We start from the raw sequence: 25,535 nt of genomic DNA on the forward strand, positions 1-25,535 counted from the left end.
GTCTTGCAATTCCTCAAACTCACCGAACGTGTATCCATCTCAGAATTGCATTTGTTATTCCTTTGGGCTGAACTGTCCTTCCCCAGATTCTAGTATGGCTCTCTTTCCCCTCCCCTCCCTTAATTTAGAAGTCTGCTCAAATATCTTCTCATTAGAGAGGTTTACAGTAAATATCCTACCTAAAATAGCAATCCCAGACCCTACCATCACCCTACACATCCTTTCCTACTTTATTTTTCTTCACAGCACTTTTAGCTCATGACATTGCATTATGTGTTATATGTTTGTCTGTTTATTATTAGCTTCCAACCACTAAAATGTAAGCTCCATGAAGGCAGAGACTTTGTCTCTTTTGTTCAACTACGTCTCTCTAGTGTCTGGACTAGTGTTCTAAATGAATAGTTCTAAGGCCTACACCGTCAGTGAACTGATTACATTAAATATAACCTGATCATCTAGAACTATTTCCAAATTTTGTGTTGCTGTGTTTTGGTTTCTGAATCTGAAGCCCACAGCTTTCCCACTGCACATGATATTTAAATCAATTTCCTCTGAAAGGGTATTTCGTGCAGTGTTGGTAAGAGTATAAACATACACAAACCCCTTGGGAGGGAAACTTGGCTGTATATATATTAGAACTAAAAACAACAACAACAACAGCAACACCAAAACATATGTCGACTGAATATTTCCACTTCTAGATATCTATTCTGTAAGAATAAACACACAAGTGTATGAAGGCATGTGTGCAAGGATGTTCATTAAAGCACTTTGCATTTTTCAAGCTTGTGTTACTTCTATAATTTAAACAAACAAAATATCTTCCCTAGAGAGTAAGGTCTAAGCAACTACTAAGTAGAGCAGATTACAGTCTAATTGAAAGTGAGGTTTTGGGCTTCCCCGGTGGCGCAGTGGTTAAGAATCCGCCTGCCAATGCAGGGGACACATGTTCGAGCCCTGGTCTGGGAAGATCCCACATGCCGCGGAGCGACTAGGCCTGTGCGCCACAACTACTGAGCCCGCGTGCCACAGTCACTAAAGCCCGCGCGCCTAGAGCCCGTGTTCCTCAACGAGAGAAGCCACCACAGTGAGAAGCCCGAGCACTGCAACGAAGAGCAGCCCCCACTCGCCGCAACTAGAGAAAGCCGGCAAGCAGCAATGAAGGCCCAACACAGCCAAAAAAATAAAATAAATAAATTAAAACAAAAAAAGAAAGTGAGGTTTTGAAGGGTAGTGCTGAGTAAAGGACTGCTAATCTCACTGCCAGAATCTGGGAGGCCTCAGGGTACCTGCCACACCTACAAGCCCTTTCCAAGAGGTTCCTTATAATTACAGGGTTTGTACCAGGTAAAGGGCAGGCCCAGACACAGCTGACTGGACCAGGGAAGGGCGCCTATCCCAAAGGCAACTGATCAATTGGTTGACAGTGGCCTGTCAGGAGGACAGATTCTAGATCTATACCTCAAAGGGGCACGCTCAGATTTCTCTCAGGTAGTTTAAACACAGGGCACACCCAAGGAAGTCAGCAGTTGACAATGGGGCAAAAGCCAAATGAAACACAGACAAGACAGGCAGAAGCAATGTGACAGCAGACAGGGCACAAGTGTACAGAAACCGGAAGTGCTGCACTGCCGTTCCTGTTCTTTAGTGAGGCTAGGCTGCCCCTGGGCTCTATCACCCTTCCTTCCCCAGGTAGCTTTCAAACGAGTGCTCTTTAAACTATATTTTACTCTCTATTATTGTAATCTGAAGGAGTTTCACTAACAGAACATTAAATTGAGGACTGGCTTAAGCCTTTTAAGGGCTTAACCTTTGAAAAGATTATGGTTCCCTTTATAGCCTCCAATTATGTGTGATTCAAAATAAAAATAATATAAAACCCACAGTAAGTATAACCAAGTCCTGATAAGTCCGATTTGTTTTTCTTTGGTCATTTAATAAAATAATAATTTTTTTCCAAAAAATATTTTTCTAGAGACCTACATTACTTAGCTTGCCTGCTAGGTAAACCAGTATTAACCAAGATAAAGGTGGGACTGGAAAGTCCTATCACAGACCAAAGCACCTTGCCTACTACAAGTTAGGACACCAGTTGACTAATGACTTCCAGTGGTAGAGAGATAGCATATTAAAAAAAATTTTAATATGTTCTTATATTTTTAAAAACGGGTCACAGAGAAAAGAAGTAAGCACATGAGTAAACAGTATTTTATTCCCTAAATATCCCTTAATGTTTTTTAATGCTGTTAGAAAATCATTATAGGAATATATTCAATTATTAATTGAAAGTCCAGGAAGGTTAGGATATTTAGGTACCAAAGATTCAGAGAAATGAAATTTAAAATTTTCTTTTAAAACACCAAATACAAAAGTAATTTTCTTCTAATCAATTATTTACTAGTCTTTAGAGGCCACACAGTGGAAAAGTCTTGAGCCTTGCCACTTCCATTCTTCATAGTATTCATTGTTGCATGATAGAGGCACAGTGATGGGGCCAGAAAGGGATGCATGTCCAAAGTGTCAGTTTGCAGGATGGAACAAAGAAGCTAGACTTTGCACACGTGGGTTGCAGCAGTGGGGAAAAAAGGTGTAAACCGACTACATTCCCATATCCCCTTTTCTCACCCTTCAATCCTGTACCATTAGCCCTCTATCTAGCTCAGCCTCTCCTCTGTGAACCCAATATTTACATTTACTGAGGAAAGCAACAACCCATCCTGTTTTTCCTAGAGGTCTGTTGTAGGACTCCTGACTGCACAGAGGTTTCTTTTTTTTTTTTATGTCTGAACAAGCTTTGCAATCTCACATTGTTGACTAGTCAGCTAGTGAGCAATAATGATACATCTGAATGAAATTTTTGTTACCTTTGGATTATACTATAAAATGTATCTCTTGACATTCCTAATCCTGTTAGATTACTTTACATAGATGAAATTTTTGCCTACTTTATTGATCTTTCTTTTGTTTTGTTTTTTAATAGCTTTACTGAGGTGTAACTCATATAACATATGATTTACCCATTTAAAAGGTAGAACTCATTGTTTCTAATATATTCATAAGAGTTGTGCATCCATATGATGGAATGTAATCAATAATATAAAGGAACAAACTACAGGTGCACAACACGGAGGAACCAAAAAACACTACGCTAAGTGAAAGAAACCAGGTACAAAGGACTACATATTGTATATTACCATGTAAATAAAATTTCTAGAAAAGGCTGACCTATAGAGACAGAAAGCAGATCCATGGTTGTGTGGCACTGGCAACGGGGAATGATGGGAACCAGAGTTAAGGGCAAATCAGGTGAGGGAATGTTTGAGGGTAATAGGAAGGCTCAAAAACTAGATTGCAGTGAGGGTTGCACAACTGTATACATTTATATTAAAGCTCACTGAACTGTATATTTAAAATGGGTGAATTATATATGTGTATATATATGTATATAAATTATACCTCAATAAAGATTTTTTTAACATCTTTATTGGAGTATAATTGCTTTACAATGGTGTGTTAGTTTCTGCTTTATAATTGAATAAAGATTTTAGAAGAGAAAAAGACCAAACAAATACTCATGAACATAAACTAAACATACCATACCTCGATAGCTCCATTGATACCATGCAGGCTATTAATGATTACTTAATCTGGACATGACAATGTTTGCCATTCATTACTGCATCAGCAAGTCCTCAAACTGTTTGGTCTGAGGACACCCTTACACTCTTAAAAATAACTGAGGTCTCAAAGAACTTTTATGTGTATATTAGATGTCAATATTTATCATATTAGAAATTAAAATGAAGAATTAAAAAAAATCTTTAGTGATTCAATGTAAAATAACAATAATAAACTTGTATGTTAACACAAAGAACATATTTAATGAAAAGTATAGTTGTTTTCCAAAACAAGAGAAAAAACAGTGAGAAGAGTGGCTTTTTTTTTTTTTTTTTTAACATGTTTGGCAATCTTTTTAGTATCTGGCTTAATAGAAGACAGCCACATTCTCTTATCTGCTCCTGCCTTCAATCTGCTGCAATATCATACATCATGTAGCCTCTGGAAAACTCCACTGTACACTCATGAGAAATGGCAATGAAAAGGCAAATAACACCTTAGTATTACTAGGAAAGTAGTTTTGATCTCACAGAACCCCACAAAGGGTCTTGGAAACTCCTAGTGGTCTTTGGGCCATCCTTTGAGAACTGTTGGTGTAGATTCTGCTCTAGACCATTTTAATTGAGGTTCATTTTAATGAGATTGCTTAAACTGTATTGTCGTTAATACAAGCTTTTTGGGAAAATAGGATCAAAAAACTTTCTGAATATAGTTTTCAAAGTATATTGAATCCCACATTGTATAGACTTGGCTGTAACTTAAAGTAAGCAATCAATATGAGACATATCACGCTACATCAATATTTAATAGTTGAATCTCAAACATTATTCTAGACTTATCAGCAAGTAGAATAAATAAGATGTTACTACACATTGTTAAAACACCTGATTGTGACAATGTTATTTTTTAAAGCTACTGTTTTTGTCACTGATTCAGAAGCTTCTGTTTCACATTCTTTTCCATCTTCCCCCATCTCTATTATAATAAAAGCTCCCCCTTAGTTCCTGCGTTTGCTTCTAAAACAACAAAATGTTATTGAATTTTTCTAAAATGAACCTTGACATCATAACCTAAAACAATCATACTAATTTCAATACCTGAAAAACAGTTATTTAATGGTCTTTTTATAAAATGTGGTTAATTTCAGCTTAATTAATATTTATTTCTCTTGTGCTTCCCAGTAAAGGATAACAATACCATCAGTCAGTTTATTTATGTGTTATATCCTGAAATGGTTGATGATACTCACTAAAGATGTACCAGTTCATTTGGAAAGTCTCCAAAGGTTTGAAGACTTCAAAGACACCTCTTTGGATTGAAATGTACTTTCCATGTGAGGTGATTTAAAACTCAACAAAAATCTAGATATTTACAACCTAAACTCAAAGAAAACAAAAAAACAAAAAAAAAAACAACAAAAAAAACCAGTTTAAATTCTTACTTTACGATATCGCCTTCAAGAGCAATCACTCTCTTAATGATCTTCTGTTCTGGGTTTTTAGGAGACCTAGAAAAAGATAAGGTTATATAATCAGTTATGTCTGTTGTTTTAAGAAAATGAGAAGAAATTTTACAAGACAATACGCTATATTAAAGTCATTACAGGATCCTTTGCAACCGTGACATGACATCAGTCCTACTTAGGTCCCAAGTGAGATAGAGCTAAGAGTGAAAGAATTCTTATTTTAAACCTCTGAGGGAAAAGGATCACACTGAAACTTTTCAAAAATTAAAAAAAAAGAAAAAAATTTAATAAAAACCCAGAAGTATAAAGATTTTCATTATTAAATCTAAGTACCTGTAGGAAAGAGGATTCATACATAAAATAATTAGGCATTTCTTTAAAATGATAACATACTTAAGTTTCTTCATTTTATTTAAAATAAACAGAGGAGTTTGATTTAAAGAAAGAAAACAATGAAGAAAGGAATTTTTTTGAAAAAACAAACAATTAGGAAATTCTTTTTTTTTTTTTTTTCCATGTTGGTTTATTTCTAACAAAGCACTTAGACCAGGCCCACCCAGAGGAGAGGATGTCACTTCCATTTACTCAAATAAATACTCCCCTCCCCTTCTCTTCCCTCCTCCCCCCTTACTCTATCTCTGGGATTCCTCACTCTAGGAGAAGCCATGTCTGTTTCTCAGCAGTCCTACTGAGAAACTCATTTAGTGAGGAACTAAGGTTGGCCAACCTTCATGTGAATGAACTTAGAAGTAGATCCTTCAACACACTCATAGATACAGAGAACAAATGGGTGGTTGCCAGGAGGGAGGGGAGTGGGAGGTTGGGTGAAATAGGTGAAAGGGATTAAGAGGTACAAACTTCCAGTTATAAGATAAATAAGCCACTGGGATGTAATATATAGCAAAAGGAACATGGCCAATAATATTTTCATACCTTTGTATGGGTACAGATGGTTACTAGACTTATTGTGGTGATCATTTCCTAATGTATGTAAATGTCGAATCACTAGGCAGTACACCTGAAACTAACATAACATTGTACATCAACTACATTTCAATTAAAAACAAACAAACAAACAAAACTCAGTAGATCCTTCAGCCCCAGTCAAGTCTTCAGAAAGTGCAGCTGTGGCCAACAGCTTCACGTCAACCTCATGAGAGACCCTGAGCCATACCACCCACTGAAGCTGCTTCTGGTTTCCTGATTCTTAGAAAAATGTGTGAGATAATGTTTGTTGTTTTAAGCTGCTAGAGTTTACACAGCAATGGATAACTCAATCTTAATATGTTCAATTTCCTGCCAATAACATTTTCAGTCTTTTGATTTAACATGTGTTTCAAGAAACAGCTCACATATCACATAAATGATCACTTAACATGTATTTAAAAATCAGAGATAGATAAAAATATTTTCAATTCAAGTCACATTTTGAATTGAATTACCTTTAAAAAGGAAGGTAAATGCACGAATACTAAAAAAGATTAAATACATTCAAAATGTAATACTTCATCAAAGGAAATACACAGTTTCAATAAGATTTATATTTCACATTATATCTTGCAGAGAAAACAAAATCATCTAAACCATTTGAGTCTACTTGTGAAACTTAGTGACATAACTTTCCACTAAATTAACTATTAATATTCTTTATTTTAAAAGGAAATTTGATCAGAGTTTTTGACTGAACTGTCCCCTTCACTGAATTGACTAAACAGTATATTTCTATAAATTTAATGTCATTTATGTACAGCTAGAGTGAGGGATCTGGGCACATTCAAGATGACGGAATTCATGTCTTCTGTTCAGGGTTACTTATAGATCTTTAGAAAAATTTGCCTCCATGTCTCTCTGTTTAGATAACCAGAAATGTATTAAAAAAAAAATTCAACCTCAGTGATCACCAAAGAATTGTATATTAAAACAATAGGACACCATTTTCCTATTATATTGACAAAGAAATAGTAATAATACTATTAATACAGTTTGTTGTTGAGGATTTAGTACATGTCCTAAAGTACGTGATCATGTAACATACCTTTCGGTAAATAGGTTAAGATTTTATATTCTCTTTAACATATCAATTATGCTTTTAGGAATGTATCCTTATGAAATGGTTGTGGATGCATACAAAATTTTAGCTACATGGATGTTGTCTATTTTAAAAAAGAGAGAAAAAATCAACAAGAAAAGATTGGTGAAATAAATTATAGTCCATCCACATAAAATATTTTTCAATCATTAAAAATGACGTTATAAAAGAATTTTTAATGATGTGGAAATATCAACAGGATACATAGATTTAACATGCGAGCTAGAAAATTTATGTGTACCATGACCTTGCTTCAGTAATTATAAAGAGAAAACATGCATGCAACTGTACTGGGAAAAATTAGGAAGGATATAAAGCAAAGGCGGGGGGCATAGTTCTGTGTGTGATAAAACACATGCCTGGATTTTTGGTTCAGATTACTGGGAAGTCCATTAGAAGATGACAAATATTTGTGTCACATGATATTAACTGAGAAGAAACGTTCCAAGACAGGAGTGAGACCTGAACTAATTATCAAGTCTCCCCACGTAATATTGATGCGCTATTAACATTAATGAAATAACATGAAATGCAACCCTTATCAGCGTAAAATAGTATTTACGCCACAACCTTTAAGCTTTTGAGATATACTTGAAAATTATTTTATATTTTAAAATAACCTACATAGTAAGATCATGAGGCAAAATAGAATATACAAAGTGAGCTACATATATAATTAAAGTCTTATGAATTACTACTTCAAATGTATCTATAAATTTTAATGTAATATTAATCTCATGAATCTAATCACATGATTCAAAATTTTTTAAAAAGGCTATTATTAACATTAATCCCATTACTGTTCAAAATCTATATCTATATTTTAATCATTAGGCTGTTGAATGCATTACTTGGATGTAAGTACAAGTGGTACAAGAGTTATTACAGATTTACACTGTGAAAGTCACTGAAATTCCCTTTGTCTACATTTTCTTGGCCACTTGCCTGTCTTCTAGAAGTGAGAAAAATAACAAGTGAAGGATTACGCCTTACTTTAGGGACACGATGTATGCTGCCCAATAAAATTTGCATTTAAATTTGAAATTTTAGTGTTTTCATAATAAGCATTGTTTTACAATATTTATTACTGGAGTCTGAATTTTAAGCATTCTGTTTTATGCCAAAGATTTAATTAGGCAAGGTTCACCAGAGGTTTGGACAAGATGCCTAGAATCGTCCCTCTATTGCGTAGGTCTCAGTAGATCAGTTTGATGTGGCAGAACTTATCTCTAACGAGAATGGTTGTGGGGAAGGGTGAAGGGTTAGCATAGACATAATAAGATTTCCGTGATACTTAATGTTCCTCTCCTTGAATTTCACTTCTTATCTTGATAGAAGTGTTACCATTTTTACCTTGTGACAAGCCAACAGAGCCATGTCTTCAGTCTCATAACCTTTGTAGCTAATTTCATGTTTGTGTATGTTCCCAAAAGGTTGTTATTTTGATCCTGTTTGGAACACTGGGAAGGTACTCTGGAAAACTCAAGAGAGACCCTCTTGTGTTCTGTGGGAATGAGGAGATTAGCAAGTGTGCCACCCTCTCTGTTGGTACACTTGTGCTCATCCTGATGTCAGACATATACCTGAACCCTGTGTCTGAGCACGTTCACCCTTCTCCCATTTATAGTAAAATTCTAAAACCTCCCTCTGTGGGTTGTGTAGATTTTTATATTTATATGGTTCAGGATTGGCCCAGATTATTATAGAATTCATCTCAGGATTAGAAGTCACCTTGGCATATATCACAGAAAGGTCTAAATTTTAACTCTTCATTAATGAGGTAAAACTAAGAACTAATATTCTAGGAATGACCTGTAATAGATAGACTATTTTTTATACTGTCGAAAGGATGGACATGCATTAAATCAACTAATTTTACATCATCAAAATGGTAAAAAAAAAAAAAAAGTATTGCTGCTTTATTATCAAAATGAAAATGAAAAGTCCACACAACAGAATAAAAAGTCATGAAAAACCTTAGCAAATGATAGTTTCTCTTCTCTTCTCTCTTTTTTTTTTTTTTAATTTTGGAAAATATTGCCTGGGTTTCACATGATTTTCATAGGTTAGAGCTAGAAAAGGCCTACGAGTGTACCTAGCCCTTTCCTGGCAATATTCAGTCTCACCCATTCTCCATGGCCTAAGCATTTCTGCTTGGGCGCCTTGTGTCCTACAAATGCATGGACTGGGGGACATTGGAAATGGAATCCACGGTCACTGTTCCACCTTTGGTACAGACAGCTGCTGACTGTAGGCAAGCCCTGTAAACAATCTGGGTCTCATTTTCGGAGAGATAAGGCTAGATCAGAAGTCCTAAACCAGAAGTCAGACAATCAGATCTAGCTTGCAGAAATGTTGTGTTTGGTCTACACATCATTTATTTATTTATTTTTAAATCTGGAGCTGGCCAAACAAACAGGAGACGTCACATAAAAATTCTAATTTCTTGTTCTTCTTAGAAAAATACAAAGATCTGGCACCCCAAGCCTACATTCTTCCATGAAAAGAGTCCACTGGATCTGAGAAGCAGATCCTGAGAAGTTGCCCCAGTGCCAACAGCTTGTTTCATGTGGGTCTCAGTGACTGAGGACACATGAGTTTGGGAACCCCTAGAAATCTTGATGATTTCTTCCACCTCTAGCATCATATAACAACTGAGAGAACACATGAAAACTCCAGCAGAGGGTCTAACGCATAGTAGGAAATCGGTAAATCTTAGAGGCATCTCTTCCTAAAATAAATTCATAAAGGAGATCAATTAACTGGACACAAGCAAATCGTTAGGATTTTTTTTTTAAGACTTACATAGATAGAATATTTATTTCATAAACCCTCCAATAATTTCAGAGTCTGTTGCATTAGAGGGCAAGAAAGGCATTTTTAAAGGTTTGGTCAAATTTTATTACACAATTAACTAAAGAAACGTGAAAACTAAATATAATTGTATTCATATTGGAAAGTCACAGGTCAGTTTTAAATTAAATGGGTGTTATCTGTAAAATCATGATAAAAATGACTTATTTCTATGTTGAATTCTGTATACTTGCTTCACTATCAGTAGTAGCTCGAACTTTGTGCAAACAGCCCCTTTTATAATGATTTATTTTCTGAATTCAATGCAGTTTTATTAATTAGCACTCTAAAAGTTTTTACTTAGGTCAGCATTTCACCTACATTTTTGCCCCTTGCAGACTTCTCTTTGTATCATGTGAATCTTTGAAACTTAAACAAAAGAAATTATCAAGACTTTTTTGTTGCTCTTTGGGTTTTTTCTTGAAATCTTCACAAGTGTGAAGCTTATAACTTCAGATACAGTTTCAGAAAAGTGTATGTATGGGACTTCCCTGGTGGTGCAGTGGTTAAAAATCCACCTGCCAATGCAAGGGACACGGGTTCAATCCCTGGTCCGGGAAGATCCCACATGCCGTGGAGCAACTAAGCCCATGCGCCACAACTACTGAGCCTGCGCTCTAGAGCCCGCGAGCCACAACTACTGAGCCCTCGTGCCACAACTACTGAAGGCTGTGTGCCTAGAGCTCATGCTCTGCAACAAGAGAAGCCACCGCAATGAGAAGCCCGAGCACCACAACCAAGAGTAGCCCCCGCTCGCCGCAACTAGAGAAAGCCCGCGTGCGGCAACAAAGACCCAACGCAGCCCACAATTAATTAATTAATTAATTTAAAAAACAAACCCAAAAAACCTATATGTCATAGAATAACCTTTTAAAAAAAAGTGTATGTATGTGTGTATATATGCAATCCCTAACCATTACTCTTGCTCAGATATCTCATAAAATGCTCCAATCCAAGGGCCTCATTGTTAGAAAAGTGAATTACAGATGAGGCGGCAGGAACCCAGGTTAATGCTTCAAGTTTTTCTTCTGTGATACCATATTTTCTTACATAGGGAACAGGTCTTGGGGGAAGGGAAATCCTGGGAAAGGATCACCATCAGGCAGGGGCAGCGGGTTATTATGTGTGTAGAAAATCCTAGTGGGAAGTGAGTAGAATTTCAGAGCACTGGGGACAGTGCTCTTGGGCAGACTTATTTTGTGGGTGGTGATGGGGTATGGAACGGATGGCTTATTCTCTCAAAGCAAAGCCTCCCTGAATCAGCCTCCTGAGCAGTAGCAATGTGATCCTATAGAGACCCTGAGAGATTCCAGTCGGTTCTAGTGATCCAAGGATGTAGCAGCAGGTACAATAAGCTTATGTTTCAGATTTATGGCTGACAATTCCTTATATAAATAAATGTATTCTAATAGTACTTATGAAACAACAAAAGCATGAACTTTAAAGAATGAAACTGTTGTCTATTGATAAACATTTTCTTGGTTAAATGTAAGAGTTGTCTCACCGTCACTAACTACGATTAGAAGAAGTTTAATAAGCAAATAGTGACAACTTGTCTTATCAGTAAATCAGCCTTGATGATACAAAATCAATTAAATGTGTATGATGACTCTAACTTCTGTAATTGAAAAAGCTGAAATAGTTTTATAATTGACTGTTTTGATTCTGAAAAATAAATGTCTTCACTTAACTGTGAAAAATCTAAGAAATGTAGTATAATCATAATGATGAGCTAATTTCTATCCATGTTTATTAATTCAAGCATTTCCAAACATAGAACACGGCAATCTTCAGTTGTGAACATAACTGTACTTATACTTCACTGTCTAGAATTGTATGGAAATGAATATATATAGTACATACATAAAATATATAGCACTTATGTAATACACATATGTGTGTATGTGTGTGTATTCCAACGTACAATATGGAATCATACTATTTAAAGAAACTCCTCTGAACTATAAAGAAACTTCCGGGCTGAAAAATACATTCCCTCATTTATTTATTTTATAAATTTGTGTTTTCACACATTGAATATGCTTAAAGTTGACCATATCTGTGGAAGTGGAGGAGATGAATACCTAACATAAATATAAATATTGACTATTCTTTCAGTATAGACTCTCAAAGTGCAGACATTCATATAGAAATACTACTAATCTGTCCTCAGAGTATGCACTCAGGAGTGTCTGAGCGGTTTTTGCTGTAGTCAAGACAGCTTTTGCTCCTCTAGCTGCGCTATCTCATTGAGTATGACTTTTTAGTAGAGTAGCACTTAAGGCCATGGAATAAAACAAAATTAACTGGTCTTCAAATGAATTAAAGCCATCAGTCTAGTCTCATAACCCTAATATCATGATTAAGCTAACTGGATTTATACTTTAAACTTTAAACAGGTTGGGAAATAGTGCCACATACTTATGGTAGGCTTGAAGAATACACAAACCACAGAACTTGAAAGTGTAAGCTATTGATATTTTCCATATCAAGCCATATACATATGCATGAATATGGCACAGAAAAAGCAGACCAACTGAAATGCAAAATGAATAAATTCAGTTCTCTGTATCCCTGGGTTCTGCATCCACGAATTCAACCAACCACAGGTTGAAAACATCTGGATAAAAGAGAAATTCCAGAAAGTCCCAGAAAGCAAAACTTCAATTTGCCGTGCATTGAGCACTACACTAAATCCACTGAATGGAGTGATGTGTGGGCTGCTGCAGCCTCCTGCCATTCCACAGACACTCAGTCTCTCTCCAGTACCTAGTCGTCTGAACACTGTTCACCTCGCATCTTGTTCGTTGGCTGCTTATGCTGTAGGCACCCTTTGTTTCTGTGAAGCAAATGGCTCCTAAAAAGCCATTAAGTGGTCAAAGCATCCCTCAAAGGTTAAGGGGGAGTGTAAAGTGCTCTCTCTCGAAGAGAAAATGAAAATCCCAGATCTTTTGAGAAGTGGCATGTCGCTTGCCAAAGTGGGCAGTAAGGTTGGTAAGAACGAACTGAGCATTCACACAATAAAGCAGAAAGAAGCTAAAATTTGCGGAAGTGTTAGTGCTTCACCTACAATTGCAACAACAGTCTCTCTGGTTGATGTTAAAGTGCTTACAAAGACTGAGAAAGCATGAAGTGTGCGGCTAGAGAACATGTCACAGGAGCCTATCCCTGTTGATGGCAAAGTTATGCGTGAAAAGCACTTCATCTCTACGAGCGTTACTGTGAAGGGGCTGGGGAGAGCGAGAGGAAGGAGATGAAGGCTGCTAAGGGATGGCTGGCGAGCTACGTGAAGATCACGGGAGAATCAGCATTGGCTGATGCCAAGCGTCATCAGTGCCCCCAGAAGAGCTCAAGAAATTCATAGAAGAGAAAGGCTACCTTCCAGAGCAAGTCTTCAATAGTGATGAAATGTGATGAAAACCCCAAATTGCCTGCCTGTGTTCTGGCAACACAACAAGGAGGCTTGGGTGATGGCCATCTTGTTCTTGGGATAGTTCCACCAGTGCTTCATTCCTGAAGTGAAAAAAATACCTCGAAAAGAAGAGGCTGCCATTCAAGGGCCTCCCCATCATTGGCAATGTTCCCAGCCACCCCAATGTCTCTGCTTCACTGACAAGAATGCAGAAGTAATGATCCTGCCTCCTAACACTACGTCACTGCTGCAGCCACTTGATCAAGGCATCATCAGGTGCATTAAAGCAACTTACACTTGCCTTGCCTTCAGGAAGACTTGTGGATTTATGGAAGAGCTTCACAATTACAGAGACTGTAGATGTCCCAATGCCCAAGACAGGAGTGCATGTTGGGAGCCATTATGGAGTGAGGTTGTCTATGATTTCAGGGGCATCCCCACTACTGATGCAAAAGTCAGGAATGTTCCAAGGGAAGTTAGTGGGGAAAGCTTCTCTAACATGATCGAGGACAATGTTGAGAAACACCTAGTAGCATAGAGAAACTTTTACCAACAAGGAACTCAAAGATCTGCTGAAATCCTCTACAGACGATAATGATAGTGATGCAGAAGACTTAGAGGAGGCAGAGCTATCAGTTTGGATGCTTGAAAAATCTGCAGCAGTTTTTTTTTTTTTTTTTTGACAGTTTCATGCATTAAAAGGACATGAGCTTCAAGTATGATTCTTTGATGGAATGAAGCCTCTGTGTTACCTGAGGGATAACGATGCGCCTACAACCACTGCAAGATTTGTTTGATGATGAAAAGAAAAGAAGAAACAGCTTCCTGTAACAATGTTTCTAACTAAAGCCCTGCAATTGTGAAGTTTTGGCCTTCAAGCCTGAAGATCCTCAGCCCTCAGCCTCTACAGATCCTGACAGTATCACTGAGCCGCCTCCAAAGTCTCAACATCTGCAACTGAAACCCAGTTGATCCTTCTGACGTCCTGCCAGAAGGTTCAAGTTAGCCTGGTGTCTCACCACTTACCTACAGTGCCAGACATCTCATCCCCTCATCCCATCAGCACGGTAAAATAATACATCAATCATCATTGCCATCGTCATCACCATCATCATTATCATCATATGAGGGTTATCAAGAGAGAATAATCAGGGTTTTGATGAGGGTTAACACAGTGTGTGTGTGAGTGTGAGAGAGAAGTGAATTTATATTTTCTCTGTTTATAATTATATTTTCTATAATTATACTTGTATTTTAAATATTCTGTGTTTTATTCTATATATTTCTCTTTCAGGTCATTAAATGAAAGCAATCTGTAAGTATTCAAAGAAAGAAAATGTTACATTGTTGCTGATGTGTACTGTGCAGTTAGGCCTGCCATGGTTGCATCTGTAGTGAATGTATACAGATTTTTCTTGTCATTATTCTCTAAACAATACAGTATAACAACTATTTACATAGCATTTACATTGTATTAGGTATTAGATGTAATCTAGAGATGATTTACAGTATACAGGAGGATGTGCATAGGTTATATGCAAATACTACCCCTTTTTATGTAAGGGACTTGAACATCTGTAAATTTTGGTATCTGAAGTCCCCCTCGGATACCGAGGGACAACTGTCCTAGTATGTAAGAGCTGAAGTGAGGACATTTACACCGATGCTCATACAAGATGTTAGTGGTACCTGCAGTCACCTGAAAAAGGCTATTGGAAAATGGCACAAGGATCATCCTGTCTCTAACTTAGCTCACTCACAAGTTTGCCACGATGTTGGTCATATTGTGAGGTGTGAGATGCCAAGCTCAGGGCAGGGGACATCCTAGTAAAAGTGAGGAACAAAGACAGTCTCGACCATTTTACCTGGAGCCAGCACTTAGCGCCCACCCACTTTTTCACCCATAATTCATTTCTAACCAGAATGAATAACCAAATATCTGGAATAAATGAGACAGAATTTTTATCCTTATAAATACAAAAATGAATACTTTACCTATGGTGCATTAAGCTTTTGAAGTCTGACTAATTGGGCCCAACAGGTGCTTGCAATGGACAGAAGCTGTTAAATTCACACGTGCCCATCAGAGGTGTGCACTCCAAACAACATGGCCAGAATGTCTTCAATGTAACTTTCTATTATCAGATAAACATGTGACATATAAACTGATGTACTAAACCCCGGCCCTTTTGTCTCATGATTGTGGTTACCATGTGATACTTTTCAGGGTCAGGCAATAAATAAATAAAGAGTCGGATGGGAATGGGGGTATTTCAGTGGATGCCAGCAAGAGAGCAGAGGGTGGCGGGTTGGGGGGTGGGTTTACAACTGAGAACCAGACAGGCCAACATACCTCTCAGTAGATACCAGCATGGACTGAGGTTCAGCTGTCCTTCCCCTGATGCTATCACAATATAAACTCCCCAAAGCTGAGATGCTACTCTGACAAGACGTAGAACAATAAACAGACTTAATTTGCTCTGAATTGCCTCAGAAGGCTCTTAAGTTTATCTCAGTTTGAAAAGAATAGGTTTTGTTAGCAATAAGAAACTTAAATCCAGAAACGGCAAAATAAAGGTATATATTTTTGCATACCTGGTTTTTATGGCCTGAGAATTTGCACCCATTCCATTTTCTTTTTTCTACTGCACATATCTGTGGATTACCATTTCTAGTTACTGTGGTGACACGCATTATTAATGTATCTACTGTGCTGCAGATTCAAAATTTCCTAGTAAAATTGAGTTAGGTATATGCGTGAGGAGAGGTGAGATTCCACACAATCATGGAAACTATCCTAATTTCTCTAAAATGCTCGATCTCATGGAGGAGGTTGACCACGTAGAAGTTAGAATATAAGTACAATATGAAGCTTCCTGGCTCATTTCTGTTCTAACCCTGTTGGACTTATTAATTTTTAAAATAGAGTACTACTGTTTTGCAGAGGAATTCTGTTAGGTTCCAATAACTACACACAATTTGCTCCCTTGGAAGTGTCAACGTTATACCCCCAGTAGTACACTGAATAGCATTCATGAACTGTCTTCAGAAAAAAATACATGAGGTTTGAGATTTTGCAAAATCAACGCAACTGGTCACGTCTGAAACCAGCATTATCATTTACTTGCTCAGCTTGATAGCCACTTATATAGCTCTAGTTGCTAAGTTATCAGAAACTTTTTCTTAGTATTTTATTTCCTGCTATTTATACTGCAATAACTTGTTACTATGATAGTTTATTTATAAAGCTTTAAACTAAAAAAAATGCTACCATTAAATCAGATGTCTAACTCCTATTTGTTTCTAAGCCTCCTAGTATTACCTCCTTCCTCTCTGCTGGATGGAATACACAGAGTTACAGAAAGGGTAAGAGTTTAGTGTCTGAGAAGCTAGAAGGGCTTAAATTTAAAATGGGTTTTTAGTGGCTGAGAATAAATGTCTGATAAAAGGAGGCAGGTTGAGAATGGCACTTCGGAGGGGTTAAAAGAATTGTGAGAGATTGTAAGGGAATTTTGGGGACAATAGGAGGAAAAAGGGGGAGAATATTTCCAAGAACTAACAGAAGTTACCAAGTTATTAGCGTAAACCAAGCCACAGAGGTACAGACCATCAGGTAAGTAGGAAGAGGGTGCAGGGCCAATAGATTCACCGAAGAAACCACTTGAAGACAGAAGACCCTTAGAGTTGCTAAATTTCGTTTCTAGTCAAATTGGTTTAACAGAGCCTCAGAATCCGGCAGTCAGTTATGCTGTTGTTACAATCTCGTGACTGTCCTTTCCCATTAGGTTATCCTAGAAAAGTTTTATCCTTTGTAAGAAAATTCAGAGGTCAAAATATCCCTAGTTGCAAGTGTTCTAGACACAGAACACCAAAGGAATCCCATTTCAAAAATCACAACTATATCTCAACCTGTGATGCATTCTTTCACAAGGCTGAAGATCACCTTGCTATTTTTAGTTGACTGTATACAGTCAGCAATAACTATAAAATATGTTCAGGTATGTCTTTTTAAATAAAAACTGAGTATGTTGCGGCTACAATTTGCCAGACGATTTACCCTTTTCTATCATTCTTTAATATAAATATATGGTAGACACTTTTTTTCTAGTCCACAAAGTTTTATTGCAAATAATGGAGACCCACTTAAAATGGAATATACAGTGTCTACCCACATGTATTTTTCCTTACAGAAAACCACTTTGATTCTCCTTTAAAAGACGTTGATTAATGTGAGAAGGTTTGCCTGCTTTTGTGAGCCTCAGTCCTCTAATTCTGTACACACACAAAATGGACTCTAATCTCTCCAGCTGTCACTTTGATGCTCTTCGTGAGCTGTACATTTCACAGGCTCTGAAACCACTCTACAGCTCAAACATGATCAACGGCTTTCCTCAAAACCAGAACAGCAGTGAGAGATTATTAAGTCAAAATGGAAGCAAACTCTCCTCTTCATGTGTGCAGGAAATTCATAGGGGGCCTGATTTCCATATGGCTCCCACAGCTGAAGCTTAATGAATGTCTTCCAGACACAGGTATAACCATTAATAACTCTCAAATACCTCTACAATGGAGTAAAACAAGGCCAAATAGAATTAAGGGAAATAATCTCCAACTGGTCTTACATGCCTATCGGTTAAATGCATGAAGGAGGCTTTGATTTAAATAAAAGCAGATTCTCAGAAACATATGCTCACCACCCACCATTCTTCATCTGAATGGTAGAAATTTATGAGTTTCATTTCACTGTAGCAGGGGAGCTTTGCCAAGAAACAAGAGCACAAACATCAGTGATTAAGAAAGATCTCCAGTATAGAATACGTTTTCAGGGGGCTAATCTTCTTTAGAGTGGGTTTATAGGCAATGGCATCATGTTTTGGACTGACCATATGGAGAGATGTTTTCACTTATGCAACATTATTAAACTCTGTTTGGGACTTTTAACTAACCTAAGTCTACTCCCTAAAATAAAATGCCTTTCTTGAAAAGATATAACAAAATCACAAAAATATTTCTCACAAAAATCCTCTGATTCAGCTTCCCTTAAAGATGTATAGCCCCAAAGCCTTGCTGATGCACACCACCGTATCTCTCCCACCTTTTATCAGCTCTTTCTTGCCACTACCATCTGTTTGCTTGCTTTTTTCCAGCGCATTGCCCATCCCTCCAGGCTGTTCACTGGCACTCAGATGCCTCCCTCTAATTCTCTCTCGCACCATCCAAGAAATGTCCCAGGTCTTTTCCAATTCTTCTTCCCAAAGCTTTTCTTCAACACTACCCCCTGTATAGTTTGGACACTATCCTCCTCAGATATAATTTTTTCAATGAGATAATATCTAAGTTTCTTCTGGCCTTCTGTTTCAAACACAATTATTTCCTCTTACACTGTTTTGTGTTATACATAGGAGGAAAACTTTCTAAACATCTCATCTTTTACAATCACTATTCCCTAAACCCTTATAATTGCAGGCTTTAAAGATTTAAATACAATACTCAGAGGAGTTATATGATGAAGATGTAGCTAATTCAAGTGTTTCTGGAGATAGCCTCATCCACCAGAGGGCAGACAGCAGAAGCAAGAAGAACTACAATCCTACAGCCTGTGGAACAAAAACTACATTCACAGAAAGACAGACAAGATGAAAAGGCAGAGGGCTATGTACCAGATGAAGGAACAAGATAAAACCCCAGAAAAACAACTAAATGAAGTGGAGATAGGCAACCTTCCAGAAAAAGAATTCAGAATAATGATAGTGAAGATGATCCAGGACCTAGGAAAAAGAATGGAGGCAACGATCGAGAAGATGCAAGAAATGTTTAACAAAGACCTAGAAGAATTAAAGAACAAACAAAAAGAGATGAACAATACAATAACTGAAATGAAAACTACACTAGAAGGAATCAATAGCAGAAAAACTGAGGTAGAAGAACGGATAAGTGACCTGGAAGACAGAATGGTGGAAGTGATCTGGAAGACAGAATGGTGGAATTCACTGCCATGGAACAGAATAAAGAAAAAAGAATGAAAAGAAATGAAGACAGCCTAAGAGACCTCTGGGACAACATTAAACACAACAACATTCGCATTATAGGGGTCCCAGAAGGAGAAGAGAGAGAGAAAGGACCCGAGAAAATATCTGAAGACATGATAGTCGAAAACTTCCATAACATGGGAATGGAAATAGCCACCCAAGTCCAGGAAGCACAGAGAGTCCCATACAGGATAAACCCAAGGAGAAACACGTCGAGACACATAGTAATCAAATTGGCAAAAATTAAAGACAGAGAAAAATTATTAAAAGCAGCAAGGGAAGAACGACAAATAACATACAAGGGAACTCCCATTAGGTTAACAGCTGATTTCTGAGCAGAAACTCTACAAGCCAGAAGGGAGTAGCATGATATACTTAAAGTGACAAAAGGGAAGAACGTACAACCAAGATTACTCTACCTGGCAAGGATCTCATTGAGATTCGATGGAGAAATCAAAAGCTTTACAGACAAGCAAAAGCTAAGAGAATTCAGCACCACCAAACCAGCTCTACAACAAATGCTAAAGGAACTTCTCTAAGTGGGAGACACAAGAGAAGAAAAGGACCTACAAAAACAAACCCAAAACAGTTAAGAAAATGGTAATAGAAACATACATATCAATAATTACCCTAAATGTGGATGGATTAAATGCTCCAACCAAAAGACACAGGCTTGCTGAATGGATACAAAAACAAGACCCATATATATGCTGTCTACAAGAGACCCACTTTAGACCTAGGGACACATTCAGACTGAAAGTGAGGGGATGGAAAAAGATATTCCATGCAAATGGAAATCAAAAGAAAGCTGGAGTAGCAATACTCATATCAGATAAAATAGACTTTAAAATAAAGAATGTTACAAGAGACAAGGAAGGACACTACATAATGATCAGGGGATCAATCCAAGAAGATGATATAACAATTATAAATATATATGCACGCAACATAGGAGTACCTCAATACATAAGGCAACTGCTAACAGCTGTAAAAGAGGAAATTGACAGTAACACAATAATAGTGGGGGACTTTAACACCTCACTACACCAATGGACAGATCATGCAAAATGAAAATAAATAAGGAAACAGAAGCTTTAAATGACACAATAGACCAGATAGATTTAATTGATATTTATAGGACATTCCATCCAAAAACAGCAGACTACACTTTCTTCTGAAGTGCGCACAGAACATTCTCCAGGATAGATCACATCTTGGGTCACAAATCAAGTCTCAGTAAATTTAAGAAAATTGAAATCATATCAAGCATCTTTTCTGACCACAACGCTATGAGATTAGAAATCAATTACAGGGAAAAAAATGTAAAAAACACAAACACATGGAGGCTAAACAATACATTACTAAATAACCAAGAGATCACTGAAGAAATCAAAGAGGAAATTAAAAAATACCTAGAGACAAATGACAATGAAAACATGATGATCCAAAACCTATGGGATGCAGCAAAAGCAGTTCTAAGAGGGAAGTTTATAGCTATACAAGCCTACCTCAAGAAACAAGAAAAATCTCAAATAAACAATCTAACCTTACACCTAAAGAAACTAGAGAAAGAAGAACAAACAAAACCCAAAGCTAGCAGAAGGAAAGAAATCATAAACATCAGAGCAGAAATAAATGAAATAGAAGCAAAGAAAACAATAGCAAAGATCAATAAAACTAAAAGCTGGTTCTTTGAGGAGATAAACAAAATTGATAAACCATTAGCCAGACTCATCAAGAAAAAGAGGGAGAGGAGTCAAATCAATAAAATTAGAAATGTAAAAGGAGAAGTTACAACAGACACTGTGGAAATACAAAGCATGCTAAGAGACTACTACAAGCAACTCTATGCCAATAAAATGGACAACCTGGAAGAAATGGACAAATTCTTAGAAAGGTATAACCTTCCAAGACTGAACCAGGAAGAAATAGAAAATATGAACAGACCAATCACAAGCAAGGAAATTGAAACTGTGATTAAAAATCTTCCAACAAACAAAAGTCCAGGACCAGATGGCTTCACAGGTGAATTCTATCAAACATTTAGAGAAGAGCTAACGCCCATCCTTCTCAAACTCTTCCAAAAAATTGTGGAGGAAGGAACACTTCCAAACTCATTCTATGAGGCCACCATCACCCTGATACCAAAACCAGACAAAGATACTACAAAAAAAGAAAATTACCGACCAAAATCACTGATGAATATAGATGCAAAAATCCTCAACAAAATACTAGCAAACAGAATCCAACAACACATTAAAAGGATCATACACCATGACCAAGTGGGATTTATCCCAGGAATGCAAGGATTCTTCAATATATGCAAATCAATCAATGTGATACACCATATTAACTAATTGAAGAATAAAAACTGTATGATCATCTCAATAGTTGCAGAAAAAGCTTTTGACAAAATTCAACACCCATTTATGATAAAAACTCTCCAGAAAGTGGGCATAGAGGAAACCTACCTCAACATAATAAAGGCCATATATGACAAACCCACAGCAAACATCATTCTCAATGGTGAAAAACTGAGAGCATTTCCTCTATGATCAGGAACAAGACAAGGATGTCCACTCTCACCACTATTATTCAACATAGTGTTGGAAGTCCTAGTCACAACAATCAGAGAAGAAAAAGAAATAAAAGGAATACAAATTGGAAAAGAAGAAATGAAACTATCACTGTTTGCAGATGACATGATACTATACATAGAGAATCCTAAAGAGGCCACCAGAAAACTACTAGAGCTAATCAATGAAGTTGGTAAACTTGCCGGATACAAAATTAATGCACAGAAATCTCTTGCATTCCTATACACTAATGATGAAAAATCTGAAAGAGAAATTAAGAAACACTCCCATTTACCACTGCAACAAAAAGAATAAAATACCTAGGAATAAACCTACCTAGGGAGACAAAAGACCTGTATGCAGAAAACTATAAGACACTGATGAAAGAAATTAAAGATGATACCAACAGATGGAGAGATATACCATGTCCTTGGATTGGAAGAATCAATATTGTGAAAATGACTATACTACCCAAAGCAATCTACAGATTCAATGCAATCCCTATCAAATTATCAATGGCATTTTTTACGTAACTAGGACAAAAAATCTTAAAATTTGTATGGAGACACAAAAGACCCCGAATAGCCAAAGCAGTCTTGAGGGAAAAAAAACGGAGCTGGAGGAATCAGACTCCCTGACTTCAGACTATACTATAAAGCTACAGTAATCAAGACAATACGGTACTGGCACAAAAACAGAAACACAGATCAATGGAAAAAGATAGAAAGCCCAGAGATAAACCCACGCACCTATGGTCAACTAATCTATGACAAAGGAGGCAAGGATATACAATGGAGAAAAGACAGTCTCTTCAATAAGTGGTGCTGGGAAAACTGGACAGCTACATGTAAAAGAATGAAATTAGAACACTCCTTAACACCATACACAAAAAAAAACTCAAAATGGATTAGAGACCCATTAATATAAGACTAGAAACTATAAAACTCTTAGCAGAAAACATTGGAAGAACACTCTTTGACATAAATCACAGCAAGATCTTTTTTGATCCATCTCCTAGAGTAATGGAAATAAAAACAAAAATAAACAAATGGGACCTAGTGAAACTTCAAAGCTTTTGCACAGCAAAGGAAACCATAAACAAGATGAAAAGACAACGCTCAGAATGGGAGAAAATATTTGCAAATGAATCAAAAGACAAAGGATTAATCTCCAAAATATATAAACAGCTCATGCAGCTGAATATTAAAAAAACAAACAACCCAATGCAAAAATGGGCAGAAGACCTAAATAGACATTTCTCTAAAGAAGACACACAGATGGCCAAGAAGCACATGAAAAGCTGCTCAACATCACTAATTATTAGAGAAATGCAAATCAAAACTACAGTGAGGTATCACCTCACACCAGTTAGAATGGGCATCATCAGAAAATCTACAAACAACAAATTCCGGAGAGGTTGTGGAGAAAAGGGAACCCTCTTGTACTGTTGGTGAGTATGTAAATCGATACAGCCACTACGGAGAACAGTATGGAGGTTCCTTAAAAATCTAAAAATAGAATTACCATATGATCCAGCAATCCCACTACTGGGCATATACCCAGAGAAAACCATAATTGAAAAATACACATGCACCCCAGTGTTCATTGCAGCACTACTTACAATAGCCAGGTCATGGAATCCACCTAAATGCCCATCGACAGACGAATGGATAAAGAAGATATGGTACATGTATACAATGGAATATTACTCAGCCATAAAAAGGAACGAAATTGGGTCATTTGTTGAGACGTGGATGGATCTAGAGACTGTCATACAGAGTGAAGTAAGTCAGAAAGAGAAAAAGAAATATCGTATATTAACGCATGTATGTGGAACCTAGAAAAATGGTACAGATGGACTGGTTTGCAGGGCAGAAATTGAGACACAGATGTAGAGAACAAACGTATGGACACCAAGCGGGGGAAAGCGGCAGGGGCATGGGGGTGGTGGTGTGATGAATTGGGCGATTGGGATTGACGTGTATACAGTGATGTGTATAAAACTGATGACTAATAAGAACCTGCTGTATAAAAAATATATATATTATTCAAGTCAAAAAAAATAAAATAAAATGAACACAGTGTTCAAAAAATAAATTAAAAAAAAATCTACACCTAGGCATTTCATATTCAAGCTAGAGAAAAAACAAAACAAAACAAAAAATAAACAAACAAGTGTTTCTGGAAAAGTCTTATTTCCTTTTTATTAACTTTTAGTACATAGAAGTCTAACTGTTCATAGTTACACTGATCTAATCACAAAATCAATATCCTAGAGTAGAACTATTAGTTACAGATTTAAAGCAAATATGTAACATGATTTAATAAAAGAAATAGAAAGGAAATGGAACTCAAGGGTCGCAACTCTACAGAACAAATGAGAAGACAAAAAGTAAATGATCATCTCTTACAGTATCTTTCAAACTATAGTACTACCTTTCTAAGTTAAAATCTCATTTTAATGAGTTCCCAACAATGCAATCTAATCACTTTCAAGTCAAAGACGCAGCTGTTTAGAATGCAGGCTGTGTGGTTGCTGTGGCCATGTGTACTTGACCTCCTGCCTGTTCACAAAGAGATTCAATTAATTATTTGCTGTTTTGAATGGTGATTTCATTTCACCTCCACCTTTCTTTGAGTGTTAAAAGGCTCAATTACTTTATCACCTTAACCTTAGCTTTGGAGAACGCATGCAGAATTTCTTAACTGCCAACTAATAAACCATCTTGACACAGAGAGCTAATTTTCAGGACCATAGCTCCTATATGTCTTATGCTGGAGTCAGCTGAAGTAACATATTGACCTGGTGGCATATCCTCTTCCAAGAGAGCCTCTTTGTTTTGAACGGCAGCTTGGTGCTAAGTTGTTTCCTGGATATAGGTGAGGAGACAAACTAGTACTGCAATGGGTTTTATTGTCACAGTTACAGTAAAACTCTGGTTTCATTAGAAATATTACCAAACACAAAAATGGAATGCTCTCAGTGTAAACGGAAGGTATGCTGATTAACAGCGTATTGGTTTTTCCTGCGTACTTTTAGTTTTTCCTATATGCCTTCAGGTTACATTAAGCTCAGCTGTGTAATCTCATATTTAAATTCTGAAACACCAGACTAGAACATAACAGCTTCAAAATAATGTAAAAATGGCTTTTGCAATGTATAGGTAGAACTGATACCATTTAAATTCTAAATGTGAAACACTACCCATAAAGCCAAAAGCTAGTCTGGAATCTATCAAGAATATTCTCGCTCCTCTTGAATTCCTTTAATATTGATACCATGAAGCATTTTAGAAGTTCCCATTTGCTACTTATTTATTTTTAGATTACTTGGTCTCCTCAAGTCGAACGGAAGATATGAAAGTAGTGATTGTCTGAACTTTCTCATTGTATACAGTCCCAAGTCAGTTACTTTTAAGTCAGGGCTTAAAAAAAAAAAAGTAGTATTTCATAGTGATTAGTTTATAAGAAATATACCAAGAAATTGCTACTA

General features: G+C 36.8%; 1 protein-coding gene across 4 annotated transcripts in view; it reads right to left on the reverse strand.

The window, feature by feature from the left end:
• The window catches only part of IMMP2L (inner mitochondrial membrane peptidase subunit 2), a 916,263-nt gene that overhangs the window by 277,893 nt on the left and 612,835 nt on the right, over positions 1–25,535 (reverse strand). For all 4 annotated transcript variants that reach the window (XM_061197933.1, XM_061197935.1, XM_061197934.1 and 1 more), the window contains exon 5: positions 5,060–5,125. In XM_061197933.1, the coding sequence (XP_061053916.1) occupies positions 5,060–5,125 (66 nt within the window). The remainder of the gene's footprint in view (positions 1–5,059; positions 5,126–25,535) is intronic.

Source organism: Eubalaena glacialis, chromosome 8, assembly GCF_028564815.1.
Source record: "Eubalaena glacialis isolate mEubGla1 chromosome 8, mEubGla1.1.hap2.+ XY, whole genome shotgun sequence".
NCBI classification, from domain to species: Eukaryota; Metazoa; Chordata; class Mammalia; order Artiodactyla; family Balaenidae; genus Eubalaena; species Eubalaena glacialis.